The sequence below is a fragment of the Bombina bombina genome, chromosome 1, assembly GCF_027579735.1.
Source record: "Bombina bombina isolate aBomBom1 chromosome 1, aBomBom1.pri, whole genome shotgun sequence".
NCBI classification, from domain to species: Eukaryota; Metazoa; Chordata; class Amphibia; order Anura; family Bombinatoridae; genus Bombina; species Bombina bombina.
Genome location: NC_069499.1, coordinates 67,496,681 through 67,520,059, shown reverse-complemented (window position 1 = coordinate 67,520,059; position 23,379 = coordinate 67,496,681). Strand labels below are relative to the sequence as shown.

The following is a 23,379-nucleotide window of genomic DNA, read 5'->3' as shown; positions in this document are numbered from 1 at the left end:
GCGCTAGTTACATTGGAACCCTGATATCTGTCAGGAATACCTGAATATCCCTTGACATGTATAGTTCACTTTTTCACAAAATTTGTCACAAACTTTAGGTTTCCCACTGAAATTATTTACAAACAGCTTCTGCAATTATGGCACAAATGGTTGTAAATGTTTCTCTGGGATCCCCTTTTTTCAGAAATAGCAGACTTATATGGCTTTTGGGTTGCTTTTTGGTAATTAGAAGGCCGCTAAATGCCGCTGCGCACCACACGTGTTTTATGCCCAGGAGTGAAGGGGTTAATTAGGGAGCTTGTAGGGAGCTTGTAGGGTTAATTTTAGCTTTAGTGTAGTGTAGTAGACAACCCCAAGTATTGATCTAGGCCCATTTTGGTATATTTTATGCCACCATTTCACCGCCAAATGCGAGCAAATAAAAAAAAAAACTTAACATTTTTCACAATTTTAGGTTTCTCACTGAAATTATTTACAAACAGCTTGTGCAATTATGGCAGAAATTGTTGTAAAAGCTTCTCTGGGATCCCCTTTGTTCAGAAATAACAGACTTATATGGCTTTGGCGTTGCTTTTTGGTAATTAGAAGGCCGCTAAATGCTGCTGCGCACCACACGTTAATTATGCCCAGCAGTGAAGGGGTTAAATTAGGTAGCTTGTAGGGAGCTTGCAGGGTTAATTTTAGAGATCAGCCTCCCACCTGACACATCCCACCCCCTGATCCCTCCCAAACAGCTCTCTTCCCTCCCCCACCCCACAATTGTTCCCGCCATCTTAAGTACTGGCAGAAAGTCTGCCAGTACTAAATAAAAGAGTTTTTTTTTTTTTAAATAAAAATAATAAAGTATTTTAGCTGTGATGGACCCCTGCCTTAGCCCCAACCTCCCTGATCCCCCCTCCAGCTCTCTAACCCTCTCCCCTACCTAATTACCACCATCTTGGGTACTGGCAGCTGTCTGCCAGTACCCAGTTTGGCCCCAAAAACCCCCCAAAAAGTATTTTTATTTTATTTTTACTTAAAAAACTATTTCTGTAGTGTAGCAGCCCCCCACAATACCCCCACCCCCTCCCAGATCCTTTTATATATTTTTTTTTTTTTAAATCCCTTTTTTTTCCCCTTTCTGCATCATTCATTGGTGTCAGTGTGGCTAATGGGTGCACGTGCATGCGCGCACGCGCACATGCATGCTCATGCGCACCCTCACACCCGGCACTATCGCTACCGGTGCAGAGAGGGCCACAGAGTGGCTCTCTCTGCATCGGGGGCTTGTAAAGTGGTATTGCAGGATGCCTCCATATCGAGGCATCACTGCAATACCCTCAGAGCTGCTGGAAGCATTTGTGATCGCTTCCAGCACTCTGTTAGACAACTGACGTACCAGGTACGTCCATTGTCATTAACTGCTTGTTAATGCATGACGTACCTGGTACGTCAGTTGTCATTAAGGGGTTAAAGGAAACTGAAAAAAAGCGATTTGAGAGATATGAAGCAAACTAGGAGAGGGCTGTGTCTTGGGTGATAAATGTATGTAGGAATTTTAGGAGGAGAGGATGGTAAACTGTGTCGAAAGCAGCGGATAGGTCAAGAAGAACTATTAAGAAGTAGTTGCCCTTTAACTTTCTAATTTCCTTTTTTTAATTTGCTTTGTTCTTTGGTATCCATTGACAGGGCCGTCTTTAACACAGGGCAAAAGGGGCAGCTGCCCAAGGCCCAGTTTCTGTTGAGGGGCCCAAGAGTCCTAAAAAAAAAAATTTTTTTTTTTTTTTTTTTATGGTTCATACCAGACTGCTGATGTGACATGGGGAACACACACATTCAGTCCTAATACTGTCACAGTCAAAAGTACTCTGTTTATATATTTAGTTTTTTAAAACTGTGCCAGACCGTGCCGGTGTCATGTGACATGCCAAGCTATTGCAATGTGCTGTTTTAGATGTGCACTGTGCAGCACTGAATGCAAAGCCATAACTCGGTATCCAGCCATTCCCACTGAATCAGAAAAGGTCCTACTGGGGTTACCACTGTTACCAGGTCACTGCTCTGGTGGTGGGGATTGTTTCTGGGTAGGGCTGACTGTAGGCGCATGCAGCAGAAAGCTGGAGTGGCAAGGACGTGAGGATTTGAGCATCTGTGCAGCTGCATACACTGCTCTCTTCAGTCTTGAGGCTGTGTGACTCATCTCACACTGTATCCATGCAGCCTTGGACAGATAGCATCCAGTCTGCTGGTCCCCTTAGCCCTGCTCTTTCTGCTGTGGCCCAAAGATCAACTAACTGAAGTTTGTTAGGGGAACAGTGCTTTGTAGAACAGTGTCAGTGGGAAGAATAAGTGAGTGCACACCCACCCCTCCCCATGCAGCATTGTCTAGTGCAGGGTGAGAGGGAACTTGTTCCTAGCAAAGAAGTGACATGTGCTTCTGTGGCTGATGTATAGTGTCATGCTGATACTTCAAACATTAATGTAAGGTTTATTTTTATTAGTTTTTGTTTTCTCTCTGTCTCAGATTTTACAGCTTCCCATAGTAGTTCTGCTGTTCCAGTCAGTAAACTTATATTTGTCTGCACCTCCATGCTTCCTCCTCAGTCTTTACCTTGCTTTGCTCCTGTTGGCTGCCCTAAATATCTTTTACCAGCTAACCTCACACCAGAATCACATTCAAAAGAATATTAAATTAATCCACAGTGGAGGAATTTATATATTTATTTACTTATTAGTACTGCTTAGGTCCAGTTTCACATATTGCAATTTATTTCATTTTTTTTTTTAAAAAATGATTAGCCCATCAGTGGATGATCCACTGCTGGGCTAATAATTAAAAAAAATTGATTTAGTTGTTTTTTGGGATGTTGGGGTGGAGAGCGAAATTGCATGGGGGGGGCCCAAGAAATTTTTGCCCAGGGTCCAGTTAATATTAAAGACGGCCATGTCCATTGATGAAAAGCATATCTAGATAGGCTCTGGAGCAGGAATGCACTAACGGAACCTAGCTGTTAATTGGTGGCTGCACATAAATGTCTATTGCCATTGGCTTACACAATTTGTTCAGATAGCTCTCTGCTTAAAACTGTATGCTCTAGCTGGATCATAAAATAAATAATATTGGGTATCATGTCCCTTTATAGGGACACTGAACCCAATTTTTTTTTCTTTCGTGATTCTGATAGAGAATGCAATTTTAAGCAACTTTCCAATTTACACCTATTAGCACATTTTCTTCATTCTCTTGCTTTCTTTATTAAGAAGGGCATCTAAGCTATTTTTTTGGTTCAGACCCATGGAAAGCACTTGTTTATTGGTGGGTGAATTTATCCACCAATCAGCAAGAACAACCCAGTTTGTTCACCAAAAATGGACCGGCATCTAAACTTACATTCTTGCATTTCAAATAAAGATACCAAGAGAATGAAGACAATTTGATAATAGGAGTCAATTAGAAAGTTGCTTAAAAATGCATACTCTATCTGAATCACAAAAGAAAAAAATTTGGGTTCAGTGTCCCTTTAAGGAAACTGATTGGCACTAAGAAGTCTAGAAGGCCAATTGAAAGCCAACCTACTATATATAGTTCCCCACAGCTAACAATACTGTATGTGCACACATAAGCTAATATATAATTATTGCACACTTTTCAATTCATTTACCAAATTACTTATGTTTAGGGGGTCTATTGGAATGTTTGGGAAAGTCATATTTTTGTGTATAGTGGAGGAGTTAGCTTAGTCTGCATTGTTTTGTTTATATTAGGGACACTATCTCAATGCAGGATGTTTGCATACAAAAGTCCAGCACAAATGTGAGGACTAGTCACAAGTCTGGTGCCAAAGACAATCAGCTATTTGTAATCTGACACATTGCACCACAAGGCAGCCATGTCATTTATGTGTAAATCATTAGCATATCTGTGTTTGATCATTAGAGTCACCGTGCCCCTAGGCAAAGGTATTCAAATGTCCCCATGCTGTCTCACACTACTTGTGTCTAGTAATGGACCCAATAGTAAGTTAATTAATTACAGTAATTAGGTATTTGCTTAAAATATTTATTTTCCCTCTTCTTTGTAAAAGTATTCAAGGACAACCATGTAGTTGCATAGTATACCTGTTCTAATGATGTCTCACTTTGATAAGAAAAAGTAAAACATGCCCTTGTAAGAATGTATAGAAGGGTCTCCTAACCTACTACTATGATATGTAGGTTATACAGTATAGTAAATTATATGACGCAATAATAAAAAATTGATTTTGTACTCAGTATAAGTTAAATAATCCTCCATGTCAAGTGGCCGGTTAGCTCAGTTGGTTAGAGCGTGGTGCTAATAACGCCAAGGTCGCGGGTTCGATCCCCGTACGGGCCATCGTTTTCCTAATATATGTTTAATTTATTCAACAATAACTTCAATATATTTGTTGATATTAAACCTATAATTCAATTATTATTATCCAGCATGACAACTCATCTCTACATATTTATTATATAGTTTTATTTCACTTTTTGTAAGTAGGAAGTTTGCGAATACTGTGTTCTGACACTAGGGGGCACTAAAACGATTGTCCATGCCCGACTGCCGTAGATTCGCTTCTCGCGCTGTTTAGTGTCTGATCCTTTGGAAGGTTTTGCTGGGTTCTGTTTGTCGTTTTACGGCCAATAGATTCCACATTCGGGAGTTGCACACGCGCATTGTGATACTATAGCTGGCCGCGTTAAACATGGCGGCGCAGGAGGCCTGCGAAGAACTGTGTGAGTGCGTGCAGGTGGTGGTGACCGAAGATACAGAGACAGCACTGGCAGGGCCGGGAGAGAGCAGCATGGGCTTGAGAGCGGTACAGGCCGTAGGACTTACTGAGGAGCTGATCCGCAGCATCGCGCAGGCAGAAACCGTGTATTACGTGCAGCCGGATGGCACGCTGTTACCTCGGGGCGGCATTTTACAGCAATCTTCTCCTTCAGTAACCGAGATTACCCCGCCGCCTGCCCCCATTACCCCTAACCTGACTTCCGGGGAGCAGACCGACACCACAAATCCGCCTGTCACTGCTGCCCAGCTGCGGCAGTCCGTGCCTCAGACTACCCCCGCCTCTGTATCCAGGCTCTTCAATCACAAGGTGAGGAGAACACTAGGGAGGGAATATGTACGTTATATGGGATAGAGGCCAGGGTAAATGTTTGCATTTGTCACTGAGTGCACCCCTTTTGCCAAGGTGTGCCATCCCCTGGGTCACCCATTTGCCAACGTGATAATAGGTTGACAAGGCTTGCCACCCCCTGTGCCAGCCTGCTGCCTCTCTGTGCCGCCCCCTGTGCCAGCCTGCTGCCTCTCTGTGCCGCCCCCTGTGCCAGCCTGCTGCCTCTCTGTGCCGCCCCCTGTGCCAGCCTGCTGCCTCTCTGTGCCGCCCCCTGTGCCAGCCTGCTGCCTCTCTGTGCCGCCCCCTGTGCCAGCCTGCTGCCTCTCTGTGCCGCCCCCTGTGCCAGCCTGCTGCCTCTCTGTGCCGCCCCCTGTGCCAGCCTGCTGCCTCTCTGTGCCGCCCCCTGTGCCAGCCTGCTGCCTCTCTGTGCCGCCCCCTGTGCCAGCCTGCTGCCTCTCTGTGCCGCCCCCTGTGCCAGCCTGCTGCCTCTCTGTGCCGCCCCCTGTGCCAGCCTGCTGCCTCTCTGTGCCGCCCCCTGTGCCAGCCTGCTGCCTCTCTGTGCCGCCCCCTGTGCCAGCCTGCTGCCTCTCTGTGCCGCCCCCTGTGCCAGCCTGCTGCCTCTCTGTGCCGCCCCCTGTGCCAGCCTGCTGCCTCTCTGTGCCGCCCCCTGTGCCAGCCTGCTGCCTCTCTGTGCCGCCCCCTGCTGCCGCTCCCTGCGCCAGCCTGCTGCCGCTCCCTGCGCCAGCCTGCTGCCGCTCCCTGCGCCAGCCTGCTGCCGCTCTGTGCCGCCCCATTGCGCCAGCCTGCTGCCGCTCTGTGCCGCCGCCCTGCACCAGCCTGCTGCCGCTCTGGGCTGCCAGCCTGCTGCCGCTCCGTGCCGTCCCCCGCTTCAACCTACTGTCACATATATAAAGTAATCATGCTCTTTTGCCATCCCCTGGGTCACCCATTTGCCAACGTGGTAATAGGTTGACAAGGCCTGCCACCCCCTGCGCCAGCCTGCTGCCGCTCTGTGCCGTCCCCTGGGCCAGCCTGCTGCCACTCTGTGCCACCCCCCGTTTCAACCTATTGTCACACATAAAGTGATCATGCTCTGATATAAGTAATATTTTTTTTAAAAAAGTCTAAAGTACTATTCAGTAGAACAGACAGATTTGAGAATATTTATATCAAATGATCTGACATACAGTTGCATGGAGAGATCTTGTAATCTGGTTAGAATAACTTTAAAAAATTCAATGAGAACATAGCACCATAATATCCCCCTCACCAATGATGCCAATACATTTTAAATAGGCCAGGCGTAAAAAGAAAAGACATTTTAAAGATGCAATTGTTATGACTTAAAGTGCTACTGTTTTTAAGAGTATTTTTAAATACCGTGCTTTAAAGTGAATGTCAACTTTCAAGAATGAGTGCCCGGTTTTTAAAAATACTATCAAAAACAGGGGTACTTTCATTCATGAATGTTTACGTTTCACCCGTTTTGTTAAAATTATTACCTTTTCTTCTTGAAGCCGGAGAAGCAATTCCCCCTCTTGCAGCTCGTCACTTCATACGTCAGCAATGACGAATCCGGCTTCCACCAATCACGGCGTTGCCTCAGGCAATGCTTTTTAATAGTATTTTTTTAAAAATGGGGACTCCTTCTTGAAAGCTGACATTCACTTTAAGTAATTCAACTTTACAATCACTTTAAAGGGACATAATACACTAATTTTTTTTCTTTGCGTAGATGATCCATTTATATAGCCCATCTAGGTGTGTTTTTGTAAAAATGTATAGTTTTGCTTATTTTTAAATACCATTTTGCTGATTTTCAGACTCCTAACCAAGCCCCATAGTTTTAGATGTATACTGATGTAGATAGACTTCAGATTGCTTCTGTTTGTATAATGGGTCTATTCATATGTAGGGCAGGGGGAGGGGTTCTACTATCAGCCCCTTTCAGTGGGTGTCCCAGGCTTATCTCATTAACAGTGTTCGATTGGGAGCTTCTCAAATTGGGAGTAATTTTTTTTTTTTTTAAAAGGTTTTACACTAGATTTTTATATCAGTATCTGTGCAGATTATTCTTTATAGTAGTGTCTATTACTTGCAGTTAAATGAAAATTGGTGTATACTGCCCCATCAAGTAAGCTTTTAAGTAGAAGCTTAGAATTGTGTAAGGTCTTGGACAGTTTTTCAATTGAACTGATATTTGCATATTTATAAACTTCTGTTCTTTTTACTTATTTTCAGCATTTGAAATCTATATGCGTTCAAGTCCCAGGTCTAGGATCAACGACTACAAAAGAAGTGTCTACGGTGTGCAGCAGTCAGAGCGCAGATAGCGAGAATATGAACACCACTCAGAGCTTGCAGGTGGACGGGCCATCTAAACAGGACCCCCCTACGAATTTACCTCATAATGCTACTTCAGACTCCTCTGTTCAAGCTCATCCGGAAAATCTCTCATCACACTCGCAACCTGAAATTGTAACTATTGATCAGGAAGCTATAGCTGGGCCAGTCATCAGTAACCAAGACGTTGAGCAGAAGTATTCTGATCACTCGCCTTCCAATGATAGGGTGACTGAAACTCTGCAATCTTGCACTTCTGACAAATCTGCTAAGGAAGATCCAAAGGCTAAGAAGTCTCTTAAAATTAAAACCCGCTCTGGGCGCATTTCCAGACCACCTAAGCACAAAGCAAAAGATTACAAGTTTATTAAGATGGGGGACTTGGCATTTGGCCATGCGTCAGATTCTGATGATTACTCAGAACTAAGCGTAGAAGATGATGATGTGAAAGAAACTGGATGCTTTGACTCACAGAATTATAACCTAAAACCCAAATTGTTTAGATGTGAATCTTGTGAAAAGGCTTATATTGGAAGAGGAGGGTTATCCCGGCACTATAAGTTTTTCCCTGATCATGGGAGTTTGGAAGGTTTGGACCAGAAAATAGTTTGTGGGAAGAAAGCAAATGGAGACACGCCTAGTAAAATTTCAGAAGAAACTGGAAGCCCAAGGGCCAGTGCCCCTGCAAGTAATTATGTTGCGACTAACAAAGCTCCTTCCACACCTCAAGAAGATGACACAGTGTTGCTTTCATCCAACGAACAGGTATGCTTGTCAGTGCTCTCCACAGAAATGATTGCCAGCTAGGTGGCGCTATGTAGTATCCAGGTGGGCGCAGTGTAAGGCTTTGCATTAGTATTCCATTTTGCTTTTTTTATAAATGTTACTTAAAGGGACATTGTACACCAGATTTTTCTTTCCATACATGTTTTGTAAATGATCCATTTATATAACCTATCTGGTAGTGTTTTTATAAAAATTTATAGTTTTGCTTATTTTTTTTAAGAACGTTGTGCTGATTTTCAGACTCCTAACCAAGCCCCTCAGTGCTAGATTTATACACACGTTTACAGACTTCTCCTGGCTCCTGTTTATGGTTTGTCTCGTCATATGCAGGGGAGGTTGGTAGTGTCTGACCTTTTTATTTACTCAGCCCCTTTAGTGGGTGTCCCAGACTACCTCATGAACAATGCTAAACTGCTAAGTTTTTAAAAGGTTTTATACTGGATTTTTAGATCAGTATCTGTGTGTATTCTTCTTTATAGTAGTGTCTTACATGCAGTTTTATGAAAATTAATGTATACTGTCCCTTTTAAGCTAGATAAAGCACAAATTAGTTGTATTCTTTAACATACATTGATTTTAAAGGGACATAAAACTCCTTCATGATTCAGATAGAACATACAATTTTAAACAACTTTCAAATTTACTTGTATTATAAAATTTTCTTTGTTTTTGTGTTATCCTTTGTTAAAAAAGCAGTAAGGTAAGTTCAGGAGCGTGCACGTGCCTGCATCACTATATCGCAGGAGTTTTGCAACAATATTATACATTAGCAGGAGCACTATTTGGCAGCACTATTTCCTGTCATGTAGTGCCCCAGACATGCACGTTACCTATCTAGATATCTCTTCAACAAAGAATAACATGAGCACAAAGCATATTTGAAAATATAAGTAAATTGGAAACATTTTTAAAATTATATTCTCTATCTGATTCATGAAAGAAAATAATTTGTATAAATATAAACAGAGAGAGAGATGCACTCAGCTGAGACAGAACAAAAGCTAGAAAAACTTCCGTGCCTGTTCATTTTATTATAGCGTGCCACTCGGGGTGCATACTCTTTTTAGCACACTATGCCCCTTCACAGAGAAAAAATATCCTGTAGCATATCAGTCTGACCTTGCCCAATGACAGTCCAGCACCGAAATACCAGGCAATTCCTCTCTGAACAAGAGAAACAACAACCCCAGACGATCGTTTCGGCCTTCTGTGGGCCTCGTCAGTGAGGTGCAGTCGCATATCTCTAAGGGCATGTGTGCTAGGAGTCCACGTCTGGTTTCCCCTTTTACTCTTAGGGAGACCCAAGAGCAATTTGCATAAATATAAAAAGAGAGAGAGACGCACTCAGCTGAGACAGAACAAAAGCTAGAAAAACTTCCCGGCCTGTTCATTTTATTATAGGGTGCCACTCAGGGTGCATACCCTCTTGGGTCTCCCTAAGAGTAAAAGGGGAAACCAGAAGTGGACTCCTTGCACACATGCCCTTAGAGATATGCGACTGCACCTCACTGACAAGGCCCACAGAAGGCCGAAACGATCGTCTGGGGTTGTTGTTTCTCTTGTTCAGAGAAGAATTGCCTGGTATTTCGGTGCTGGACTGTCATTGGGCAGGGTCAGACTGATATGCTACAGGATATTTTTTCTCTATGAAGGGGCATAGTGTGCTAAAAGAGTATGCACACTGAGTGGCACCCTATAATAAAATGAACAGGCACGGAAGTTTTTCTAGCTTTTGTTCTTTCTCAGCTGAGTGCATCTCTCTGTTTTTATTTAAGAAAATAATTTGTGCAACAAACATAAATAATCAAAATCAGTTAACTTTAGCTTAAAGGAACAGTCCAGTCAAAATTAAACAATTTATCCCTTAGCGGACTCTGTCAGGTTTGCAAGATCAGTTCCAATATTTCCTAATCTGACAACTATCAACGTATACTCATTAAAGGGGCAGTCTAGTCAATATTAAACGTTCATGATTCAGACAGGGCATGCAATTTTAAACAACTTTCCAATTTACTTTAATCAAATTTTATTTGTTCTCTTGTATTCTTTGTTGAAAGCTAAACCTAGGTAGACTCATTTGCAAACTTCTAAGCCCTTAAAGGGACATTCCAGTCAAAATTTAAATGCACATAGATGAATTACACATTTAAATAGCAACATATTTTCATTTTACATATATTGGCAAAAATGCTTCTCGTAAAAGTTATCACTGTGTTAGTGTTAACATTTTTCTTTTTTCTTTTTGTCTTTAAATCTTTATTTTCTCAACAGATCTTACTTATAGCAGAGAGAAGAAGAACAAAGAAAAAAAAATAGTTACAAGCAAACAGATCTCGCAAATTAAATATGCCTCTTTACCAGGAAGCTCTAAATACATATTTATATTTCTCTCCTATGTTTCGTAATACAAAAATTTAACACAAAATGTTGTTTTTATATATAACCTTCTATTCCTTTTTTCTCCTTGAGCAATATTTCTTGATCATACCTCATCCCGCTCACATCTCTGGTCCGAGGGAAAAAATAAAATAAAAATATCGCCTTAAATAGGAACTTCTCTACTCCACTCTCTTCATCTATCCGTCCCTATATAATCCTCTACCTTGTATTGAAGATATTTGCAGGTATTTCATCTCTCGGCATCATTTCACTAACATACTCTGAATAACGGAAGGGCCATATCAATTTTTTTTTGAAGATTCTCTGGATATGTTTTAATTAAATCGTCCCGTTTCTGGAAAAAAACGAGAAATAATATGATCTTTATCTGAGCCTACCACACATTGTTCAATAATCATATAATTATCGTATTTTTCGCTCCATAAGACGCACTTTTTTCCCCCTCAAAAGTAAGGGGAAATGTCTGTGCGTCTTATGGAGCGAATGCAGGGCCAGATTGGGCAGCCGGATGCTTAGCCTATTTGCTTTAATGCCTGCGGGCCGCTCAGTCAGTGCTCCTCAGCTGAGCTCATGTCACGCTCCGCCTCCAACTTAGTAGTCACTCAAACTAGGACTACACTTCCCATAACTCCGTGGGGATACTAGTTATAACGTCAGTGCCCTGGAAGTTCTGGCACGCACATGTGTTGGTGATATGACCTGGAGGTCGGTGTTGAGAGTCTCGGAGCTGTGGTGAACGGTGGCCGCTTGGCTGGGGTTCCAGTCAGGGGGTATGCTAAAAAACCGGGTGAGCAATATATAAATCTTGGGGGGCCTTTTGGCTAAAAACTCTGTGATGTCTGAAAAAGGAATATAGATTGGGGAGTGTTGAGAAGCTGTTGGACAATATAGACGCAGGTCATGTCTCTGGGGGAAAATAGCTTGTCTGTTATTACACAAGTTATTTTTTTTTAGCTTGGCGCTGGATATTTGGAAACAGTGTCTATTTTAGGGGTCAAAATCTTGAGGAATATCACTATTTTATAGCATCAATAGCATTTTAGTGCTTAGTTTGTCTTTTATTTATTGCTGTGTTAGTATCTCAGTTTGTTCAAATGTTTTGAAAGTACTCTCTCTCTCTCTCTCTCTCTCTCTCTCTCTATCACACACACACTCTCAATCACACACACACACTCTCAATCACACACACACTCTCAATCACACACAAGTTCTCTTCAGAATATTTTTTTTCTTGTTTTCCTCCTCTAAAAACTAGGTGCGTCTTATGGAGCAAAAAATACGGTATATACGTTATTACAAAATTCTGCAATAGTTGGACTCTTCCTTTCAATCCATTTCTTGAGAATTAAACGCCTTCCTATCATAATTGAAAAGTTAATAAATTCTTTATTTCTATATCTTTTATTCTTTGGCAGTAGAAATATTACTGTTTCTACTCGTATTTGTGTGTATATATATATATATATATATATATATATATATATATATATATATATATTACACATACTGTACATACAGCCACCAATCAGCAGCTAGAACCTAGGTTATTTGCTGCTACTGAGCTTACCTAGATAAAACTTTCAGCAAAGAATAACAAAAGAAGGAAACAAATTAAAAAATAGAAGTAAATTGAAAAGTTATTTAAGATTGTATGCTCTGTCTAAATCATGAATGTCTAATTATGACTTTACTGTCCCTTTTTTAAATGACACAAGCAATTTTGTCTCTCTTGTTAAAGGGATACAATACCCAATTTCTTGCTTTTATGATCCGGATAGAGCATGCAATTTTTAGCAACTTTCTAATTTACTCCTATTGTCTATTTTTCTTTGTTCTCTTGGTATCTTTATTTGAAAAAGCAGGAATGAAAGCTTAGCTTCTTTTTTTTTTTTTTTTTTTTTTTTTAAGTACCCTGGATAGCGATTGGTGGTTACATTTAGCCCCCAATCAGCAAGCGCTACCCAGGTGCTGAACCTAAAATGGGCCGGCTCCTAAGCTTTCATTCATGCTTTTCAAATAAGTATACCAATAGAATGAAGAAAAATTGATAATAGGAGTAAATTAGAAAGTTGCTTAAAATTGCCTGTTCTATCTGAACCATAAAAGAAAAGAAAAAATGTGTGTTTAGTATCCCTTTAAAGGGTTCAGTTCGCCCAAAAACTTTCTCCCCTTTAAATTTTTCCCAATGATCCTTTTTACCTGCTAGAGTGTATTAAATTGGTTGCAAGTAGCTCCTTTACTCATATTTCAGCATTTGAAATAGCTGATTTAGCTTGTGGTTTCCCAACCTATACTGAAAGCTTTGATACTGGCGTATACGCTATTGACAAGCCTAAGTAAACACAGCCAGCAGAAGAGATTACACTCAGTGGGATGCAGGATAGTTAAGTAATAAAATGATAATTTTCCATTGTTCTCTCTATGTATTGAGCTTTGGTGTTCCAGACAAATATAAGATAAAGAAGCAAGTGTGTGTACATGAAAGTGATAACATAATGAGATCTGATATTACCTGAAGTTCAACCCATTGTAATAGGCTGTGGTTTCAAAGCACAAAACCAGCTACTTCAGATACACAAATAAACCCGAAAATGCAATTTCTCAAATATTTTATTCTCTGCAGTTGGTATAACAAGTCATTTAAAATACATTTATGGAAAAACAATTTTACAGTGCACTGTCCCTTTAAGTGCATCCATCCATACTTATACACCTTTTGTAAAAAAAAAAACCCAGACCTTTCTAATGATACCCTATATGGGTATATAAATTCCAATAAACAGGAATTTAACCCCTTGGTCGACCGAGGACGTGTCAGGCACGTCCTACAAAGGGTTTCAGTTAATGACCAAGGACGTGCCTGGCACGTCCTCGGGTTTGAAGAGCTGGAAACGATTGTGATCGCTTTCAGGCTATTGCAGTGATGCCTCGATATTAAAGCATCCTGCAATAACCTTTTTTAAGCATCCGATGCAGAGAGAGCCACTCTGCATCGGCCAGCGATGGTGCCGATTGTCGGTGGGTGTGAGCCGTAGCAGGGAGGCGGGTGGGTGGCCCATCGTTGGAGGGACGTCTGGATCCTGTCAGTGCAGTGCGCGCGCAACTCAGACACAATTTATGGGAAAGAGAGCGGTGACAATTTTGAGGTGGGGCAGAGAAGAGAGCTGTTTGAGGGGGTCAGGGATGAGATGTGTCAGGTGGGAGGCTGATCTCTACATTAAAGCTAAAATTAACCCTACAAGCTACCTAATTAACATCTTCACTGCTAGGCATAATACAAGTGGCCTTTTAATTACCAAAAAGTAATGCCAAAGCCATAAATGTCTGCTATTTCTGATCACATTTGTCGGTGAAATGGTGTCATGAAATATTTTTTCTTCATATTTTTTCATCATATTTTATATTTTTTTTTATAGTAAATTATTACTATAAAGATATGATGAAAATATTGGTATCTTTAGAAAGTCCATTGAATGGCGAGAGAAACTGTATATAATGTGTGGGTACAGTAAATGAGTAAGGAAAATTACATACAAACACAGCGGAAATGTAAAAATAGCCCTGATCGTTCATGCGATCCTGTGATTTCAATGATGGGATCGGGTCAGGGAGGGTGCTAGGCACGCCATCCAGCCAGCAATCCCATATACAAAGCCGCTATGGCTTCGGGACAGCCAAACGGTTAGGATGTACCATGGCGTCCTAACGGCGCTAAAGCCTTGAGCAGTTAGGACGGCATGGAACGTCCTAACGGCGGGAGAGGGTTAAAATAGCTGCTTTTGCCTGTGGTAATGCCACCATATACTGCAAATTTCAATAATTAAGTATTGACTTAAAACATCTATGTAAACACAGCCAGCAGAAGAAGTTACACTCCCAGTTATAGGTTGGAGAGAGATGTAATACAAATGTTAATTTTATATTGTTCTCTCAAAGTATTTGGCAGGGTTAAAGAGCTTTTTTTTTTTTTGGGGGGGGGGGGAGGTTTGAGGAGGGATCACTACACTGCAAGGAAAATAATAATAATAAAAAATAAAAGGCCTAAACTGCAAACTGGAAGACCTTCTGCCACTATCTAAGATGGTGATGACCACTGGTGGGTGAGGGAGGGAAGAGAAATGTTTGGGAGGGATGAGGTAAGGATCAGGGAGTGTGAGGTGGGAGGGTAATCCCTACTCTGCATCAAAAAATAACCTTACTAGCTAATTGATCAACCCTTTCACTGCCAGGAATTTCAAGTAAGGTGTGCAGCTGCAATTAGCTGCATTCTAATTGCCAAAAAAGCAATGCAAAACCATGCATGTCTGCTTTTTCTGAACAAAGGGAATACAAAGAGAAGCTTTTATAACCATTTTGTCATATGACTGCAATAGTTGTGAATAAATAATTTCAGTGAGAAAACCAAAATTTGCAAAAAAGTAATTTTTTTTATTTTTTATTATGGTATTTGGCAGCCAAATAGTCGCATAAAATATACCAAAATGGGCCTAGGTCAATGTCTTTGGTTGTCTGCTTTTAAAAATATATATATATATAGTTTTTATAGGTAAATAAAAAATAATTCTGTTTAAATTGAGTAATAGCAAAAATGCTAAATATTCTCTGGTACTTTGGGTAAGTTTTTCTCTGAAATTACTGGCAGCGAAGGGGTTAAGGGGAAACCAATTTTACATTAAACTGTCATTTTAACGTCCCTTTTAATGCTCAATAAAACTATTAAAAAATAATGTAATAAGACTTTTTTTTTTTTTTTTTAAATCAGCTTTATTGAATATCAGTTGTTATGTTACAGATTTGGAGGCGCAGCTCCTAATCGCATTCATTTTTAACTGTTTAACATATTAAAACCGTAAATATTAATAATGTAATAAGACTTTTAATAAACACTTCCTTTCTTGAAAATTCATCAATGTGGTCTCTATTATTTTTTAGGACTCTACAATCAACACTGTAGAGAACATTGCTAACCAACAAGAGTCTATTAAAAGCAATCCGTCAACTTTGCCAAACGGTAAAGGTGAGGAAAAAGCAGCGACAAAAACACCCAGACGTCGTGGGAGAACTCGTGCACCAGAAACAATTATAGAAAAACACAAACGTCCTAAAAAAATATTGCGTTCCCTGTCCCCTGAAGAACACGAACTCCAAAGACGAGATGAACTGAGAGAGGTGAGTAAATGGTTTATTCTGAAATGTAAGAAACTGGGGGGTGGGGGTTCCTCTTACTTAAAGGGACATACAACTCATTTTTTTTCTTTCATGTTTCAGATAGAGAATACAAATTTAAACAACTTTCCAATTCACCTCTTATCTAATTTGCTTCATTCTCGTGATATCGTTTGTTGAAAAGCATATCTAGATAGGTCCAGTAGTTGCTGATTGGTGGCTGCACATAGATGTCTGGTGTGATTGCTCACCTATGTGCATTGCTATTAATTCAACAAAGGATATCTAAATAATGAAGCAAATTAGGTAATAGTAAATTGGAATGTTGTTAAAAAAAATTATTCTGAATCATGAAAGATTTTTTCTGATGTCCCTTTAATTACAGTATTCCTGTTAAAGGATAAGATGTTAACATACAAGTGGTGTCTGTTAACAGCAAAAGTGCTATTAAAGGGACATAAAAATGCAAAAAGAAAATCTCTGTTAGAGTACTTTATTATTGCACTGTTGCTTTACATAAAATAATTTTATAATTTAAGGGAAGTGAAACCCCCGAAATCTTCATGGTTCAGATAGAACATACTCATTTCCTTCCTTTGACGGAGCGGCAATGCGTTACTAAGAGCTAGCTGAACTTTTCAGGAGAGCCAATGACAGGAAGCATATTTGTACATCCACCAATCAGCAGCTAACTCCTTGTAGTGCACTGATGTTCTTGAGCCTACCTAAGTATGCTTTTCATCACAGATAATGCAAGTAAGCTGGAAAGTTGTTTAAAATTGCATGCCCTATCTGAATCATGAAAGTTTAAAGGGATATGAAACCCAATGTTTTCCCCATGATTCAGATAGAGCATGTAATTTTTAAGCCACTTTCTAATTTTCTCTTATCGATTTTTCTTCGTTCTCTTGGTATCTTTATTTGAAAAAGCAGTCAAGTCCAAAAAAAACTTTTATGTTTCAAATAGGGCATGTCATTTTAAACAACTTTTATCACTAATTTTGGTTTGTTCTCTTGGTATTCTTAGTTGAAAGCTAAACCTAGGAAGGCTCATATGATTTCTAATTACTTGAAGGCCGCCTCTTATCACATGCTTTTCACAACAGGGGAGAGCTAGTTCATGTGAGCCATATAAATAACATTTTGATCACGCTGGGACTTGTGGCAGACACTGCACTAATTGGATAAAAAGAAAGTCAATAGAAAATAGTCGGTCATGTGATCAGGAGGCAGAGGCTTAGATTCAAGTTAATCACAGAGGTAAAAAGTGTATTTATATAACTGTTGGTTATGCAAAACAGGGCAATGGGTAATGAATGGATTTTCTATCTTTTTTTTAAACAACATAAATTCTGGTGTTGACTGTCCCTTTAAGAGTCGGCCCATTTTTGGTTCAGAACCTGGGTAGCACTTGCTGATTGGTGGCTAAATGTAGCCACTAATCAGCAAGTGCTACCCAGGCTCCTAAGCTTACATTCCTGCTTTTTCAAATAAAGATACAAAGAGAACAAAGAAATTGATAATAGGAGTAAATTAGAAAGATGATTAAAATTGCATGCTCTATCTGAATCATGAAAAAACAAATGAGTTTCATATCCATTTGATTTCGAATTTACTGTCCCTTTTATAGTCGTCTCCATAACAGCAATGCACTACTGGGAGCTAGCTGAACACATGGTGATCCAATGGCAAGAGGCATATGTGCGTAGCCACCAATCACCAACCAGCTTACAGTAGTACATTGATGCTCATGAGCCTTTTTAGAAATTATTGTTTATTTGTTTATCTCTGCAAAGTTCTGTGGAGCTGAATATACTTTTCAATAAAGGATTTTAAAGGGACGTTCTAGACAAAATTAGAATTCACATGGGTGCATTTCAGTTTTGAAAATAAGCATTTTTGTAATATAGATGTATTAGCAAAAATGCTTCTAATAAAATATATAGCTGTTCCAAAAGGTGTCTTAGTATGCAACGTGCACCATCTGGTAATGACTCTGTTTGTTAATTGCTGACATGATACAAGCCCCACTGGTGATCTGAGCAGCTGCAGTATTTAAAATGCTGCTATGCTTTAGCTATGCTTCACGTGCACGTGCAGAGAAAAAAATGTTGACACTAAAACAGTGATAGCTTTTACAAGAAGCTTTTAGATTGCAAATATGTTTCTATTCAAAGATGTCATTTAATCTGTTTGCATTTCAATTTTGACCGTTATAAGAGGTAATCATTTGTTGTGTTAATGATTGAGGCTTTAATTCTTGCTCTGGAGTAATCGCATTTGATGTTGCTAATGAAAAGGATTTTTGTTAGTTGCTTCAGCAGTTTCGAAATGATGATTTAATGGAAATCGTTCTGCCCCGTCTAACAAAGCTGGTTACAGTTTATGAATTCTTACTTATGAAGGTTAGTATCGCTTAAACTGTCTCTGTGAGAAACCTCTAGAATAATCTGTATTATTATGAAACTTCTATAAATGTAAATATAAATGATATGAAATTTCAGCAATAATACACTTCTAATGTCACGTCATCCTGGGTGATCATTTCCCAACTTAAAGGGACAGTCTACAATTGTGCACTCTCCCGTGACGTTGTACAGGACACGGCAATAACTGGCTAAAATGCAAGTCAATAGATAATAAATAAATAGCCCTGAGATAAGGAGGCTTTCTGCAGAGGTTTAGATACAAGGTAATCAGAGGTTAAAAGTATATTATTATATTACCATAAATACCAAGGTACACTCGCATAGGAAGTCAACAGGAAAGCTTTATTTAACGTAAAGTACATGGTAAGGTAACAGCATACATAAGCAATTAAGTTCTGCATTTCAAATCTAATGTTTTAAATTTATGCGCAATCATTTAACAAAATATTTTTTTAGCATAATTCACAAGGTTTTACAAGACAAATCCCTTGAAAAGCTAAATTAAATCCATGTTTGTTTTATTTACTGTGGCCAACAATCACTTTGTAGAATGTTGCTAGCTCACGTACATTTAACCTTACTTAAAGGGACATTGTATGGGGAAAATTACATGCTTTAATTAATTTGCACTACTAAACCTGGAAACCTGTGTGTTTAGTTAATGTAATTAACCTCTGTAATGGTGTTAAACACATAGATAAAGTCCTGTTTTGAATTGCTAATCCCGAGCAGAAAACAGCCAGTGAGGCAAGTGGCAGACGACCCTGCCAATCACCAGCTGTGTTCAGCTAAAGAGCTGCAATTCTCATCGAGTTCCATGGTGAATATTCCTTTTGGCACTTTAATGTCCCTCTAAGTAAGATGTAGATACTCCAGTCTATCTGGAGGAATTGGAACAACAAACTTTTTTAAAGCTCCCGAACCCATCATCTCCGCTAACGGGAAGGAACTCTACCAGTGATGGGCTATCTTCCTGCTATCCCTCCCACGCCACCAACGTTCGGCACCATCGCTGGGCAATCCAGAGGGGGCCACAGATAGCTCAGCATGCTAAGGCACTGTGGCTGAGCTCTGTAGTAACCCAAGGGTTGCAGGTTCGATCCCCGGTGAGGTCCACTCAGCCTTTCATCCTTTGAAGGTCAATAAAATGAGCAGCGCCTTGAGACCCTTACGGTGATTAGCTGTGCTTTACAAGTACCCCATACATACAGAGTGTTTCTCTCTGCCTCAATATCGAGGTATCATTGCAATACCCTGAAAGCGGCTTTCCTCCGCTTGAAACCCCTAAGGACGTGCCAGGCTCGTTAACAACTGGTATTTGTAGGTTAAGGGGTAATACACTTTTTACCTCTGTGATTACCTTGTATCTAAGCCTCTGCAGACTGTCCCCTTATTTCAGTTCTTTTGGCAGACTTAGCCAATTTGGCATTTTAGCCTATCAATGCTGACTCCTAGGTAACTCCACGGGCGTGAGCACAATGTTCTCTGTATGGCACGCATGAACTTACGCCCTCTAGTTGTAAAAAAAAAGTCACATTGCATTCAGATAAGAGGTGGCCTTCAATGGCTAAGAAATTAGCATATGAGCCTACCTAGGTTTAGCTTTCAACTAATAATACCAAAAGAACAAAGCAAAATTGGAAAGTTGTTTAAAATGACATGCCCTATCTTAATCATAAAAGTTTATTTGGGACTAGACTGTCCCTTTAATTAAACATTTTACAAGAATATGCAATGTTTGCTTTAAAGGGACAGTCTAGTCCAAAATAAACTTTCATGATTCAGATAGGGCATGTCATTTTAAACAATTTTCCATTTTACTTTTGTCACCAATTTTGCTTTGTTCTGTTGGTTTTCTTGGTTAAAAGCTAAACCTAGGAGGTTCATATGCTGATTTCTAAGCCCTTGAAGGTTGCCTCTTCTCTCAGGGCATTTTGACAGTTTTTCACCACTAGAGGGTGTTAGTTCATGTGTGTCATATAGATAACACTGCTCATACACGTGTATTTCCTAGGAGCCAGCACTGATTTGCTAAAATGGATGTCTTTCAAAAGAACTGAAATAAGGGGGCAGTTTGCAGAGGCTTAGATACAAGGTAATCAGAGGTAAAAAGTATATTAATATAACCATGTTGGTTGTGCAAAACTAGGGAATGAGTAATAAAGGGATTTTCTATCTTTTAAAACCATACAAATTCTGGTGTAGACTGTCCCTTTAATAACTGTTTAATGGAACACTGAATTCATAATTAAACTTTCATTATTTTTATATAGAGCACACATCTTTCCAATTAACTTACATAATCAAATTGTGCACATTCTTTTTATATGCACACTGAGGCACCAGCTCCTACTGGGTATGTGCAAGAATTCACACTATACTTATAGGCATTTAGTAATTGGCTGATGGTTGTCACATGGTGCAAGGGGGAAATAAAATTGAACAGACTTAGTCTGGATTTCAAATGATTGGTAGATTTTTATTTATTTTTTCTTTCCGCTGATGAAGGGTTTTGCATTTTATTTTTATTTTGTGTCTGTTGATTATGCACTTTTACTATATTTAATGGTCCTTTAAGCTTGTGCAATAAAACTGCTAATGCTAGTGGAACTTTATAAAATTGTCTCCGCAAGTAACACAGATGTTGTGCTAATCTGGACAGTTTATATTTTGATTGTTTGTAACTAGTAGTCGATCCTCAATAATTAGATTTGTATATAATTTCTTACGACATGAATAGATTACAAGTCGCGTTTGATTGGCTGGTTGTTTTGTTTGCTTAGATACTAACTACAACTTAACTTGCATTATTTGATCCAAAGGTTGAGCAAGATTACCCCAATGAGCCCACCTTCCCGCGGGTGTATTCCGAGTTTGAACAGCTGCACTGTATGGTGAAAGGTCAGGCTCAGGACTATTTGAGGAACAAACTCCATTGCATCGATAAATCTATGTTTATAAAACAGAAAAAGGTAAGTGGACAGGCACATAAGTTTGCTATAGAGGTGACATTTTATTACCAGAAACAGCTATTTCCTATACAAAAATACACATAAAGTAGCAATTAACTTTACATTTTAAACTCTGCAGCTGGTATGAGTCACTGGAAACACATTAAGGAGAATCCAACACTGTCACTTTAAACGGACATGAAACTCAACATTTTTCTTTCATGATTCAGATAGCGCAAACATTTGTAAACAACTTTCCAATTTTACTTCTTTTATGACGTTTGCTTTATTTTCTTGGTATCCTTTCTTGAAGGAGCAGCAATGCACACTGAATGCATCACTAAGCCAATTACAAGAGGCATATATGACAAGCCACCAATCAGCAGCTAGCTCCCAGCTCATGATTCTACCTAGGTATGCTTTTCAACAAAGCAAATCAGAAAAAAGTAGTAAGTTGTTTGCAATAGTATGCTCTATCTGAAAAAGAAAATGTGTTGGTGTCCTGTCCCTTTAATTAAATACATGACGTTAAATCCTGGTTCCCTATAGTCAAAGTGGTCGGATAGAATGTTGCACAAAAGTCAATTTTGTTTTCCTCTTCTCTTTTTTTTTTTTTTTTTTTTTTTTTTTTAAGATTAGATTTATTTCAAGAATTCCTCTCTGGGTATGTGTTTATTTCTTCCATTTGTGCCTCCAGCAATTGTGGATTATAGATTCTTTGTACAAATTAATTGTCATTTATTTTAGTGGGATGATACCTTTTATCCTTATCTGAGTTGTTTCTTAAAGTCCACCTGCATTGTGACTTTTTTTTAAAAATATTTATTTTTTTATTGAGGTAAGTTATTAAACAGTTACAGGAAAATCACAATTACCAGTTTGTGATCAATAATACAGAATTCAAAATCATAGACGGGATATCCTCTTATAACACAAATACAATCGTTATGTCAACATATGGAACTAGCACAGAGAAAAACCTATAGTTTACATGGAGAATACTAAAGGAAATGTTACCTCATTTTTCTTTGTTTCATGGACGTTCCCTACAATTAGTATATAGGAAAAAAAGTAATGATGTCCCCTAATTAAAGTGAAGGTTAACTTTGATCGTTTCTAATGAGATATTGTATGTATCACTACAAATAAATGTGTTTCATTCATCAATAGTTATACTTGTACTTCGTTCCTTAGATATATCCCTTCTTTCTTGTCAAGTTTGCTATCTGTAAATCAACCCTGTTTTTTTTTTTGTAAACGATGATCACGTTGTTTCTAGAGCCAATTGACTAAGCCTCGAACTTAACCTTCACTTTAATTCCAAAGTAGTAGCCACTTTTGTGCCACCTAATAGGATAGTTTCAAGTAAAGGGTCAAACCAAAGTAGGGGGGGGGGGCAACAAAAGAAGGGCCATTCAAGAACTTAAACTATATTTTTGAACAGTATATATAAAGGCCCTTATGGTCAAATTTCTGAATAGAGTAGATAGAATTCATAATTGGGATGAAACTTTAAAGCTAGTTATGGGAAGTTGAGTATCTAATAAGATAAGTAGACCCACCTTAGCAGACCTCTAACCTAAAAGTTAGGTACTAGAGTTAAAGGGACATGAAACCCAATTTTTTTCTTTCATGATTTAGACAGAGTATGCAATTTTAAACAACTTTCTAATGTACTACTATTATCTAATTTGCTTCATTCTCTTGATATACTTTGCAGAAAAGCATATCTAGATAGGCTCAGTAGCTGCTGATTGGTTGCTGCACATAGATGCCTCGTGTGATTGGCTCACCCATATGCACTGCAATTTCTTCAACAAAAGATATCTAAAGAATGAAGCAAATTAGATAATAGAAGTAAATTGGAATGTTGTTTATAATTATATTCTCTACTTGAATCAGGAAAGAAATTTGTTGGGTTCAGTGTCCATTTAAGCTACTGAGGTCAAAGGCTATAACTTGTGCCCACAAGGTATTGACATTCCTCACTGTCCTCCTCCCCCACCCCTTTTTTATTTATGTATTTGTAAATGTTTTTTTATCTTTATTCAGTCCCATATTAGACAATTAAGATCTGTTTTATTACTATTCAAGGTTACACATTATGTTAGAAGTCTCTTTCCTAGTTGGTTTGTTGGAGTTTTCCATTTTCTGGCGATGGATTATTTCATTGCTGTAATA

The 23,379-nt window shown here is 39.2% G+C and overlaps 1 protein-coding gene and 1 non-coding gene across 3 annotated transcripts in view; both read left to right on the top strand.

The window, feature by feature from the left end:
* The first annotated feature begins 4,280 nt into the window (after nt 1–4,280).
* On the top strand, nt 4,281–4,354 carry TRNAI-AAU (transfer RNA isoleucine (anticodon AAU)). Its single transcript has one exon. It is a non-coding gene; the product is annotated as a tRNA-Ile (tRNA).
* Nucleotides 4,355–4,595: 241 nt separating this feature from the next.
* ZNF839 (zinc finger protein 839) overlaps nt 4,596–23,379 on the top strand; it is a 62,918-nt gene continuing 44,134 nt past the window's right edge. Inside the window, exons 1-5 of one of the 2 annotated variants that reach the window (XM_053697433.1) lie at nt 4,596–5,102; nt 7,365–8,231; nt 15,585–15,821; nt 18,131–18,223; nt 21,070–21,219. In XM_053697433.1, coding sequence (XP_053553408.1) covers nt 4,707–5,102; nt 7,365–8,231; nt 15,585–15,821; nt 18,131–18,223; nt 21,070–21,219 — 1,743 coding nt within the window. In that variant the 5' untranslated portion in view covers nt 4,596–4,706. The remainder of the gene's footprint in view (nt 5,103–7,364; nt 8,232–15,584; nt 15,822–18,130; nt 18,224–21,069; nt 21,220–23,379) is intronic. The other variant, XM_053697434.1, reaches the window with a different exon arrangement.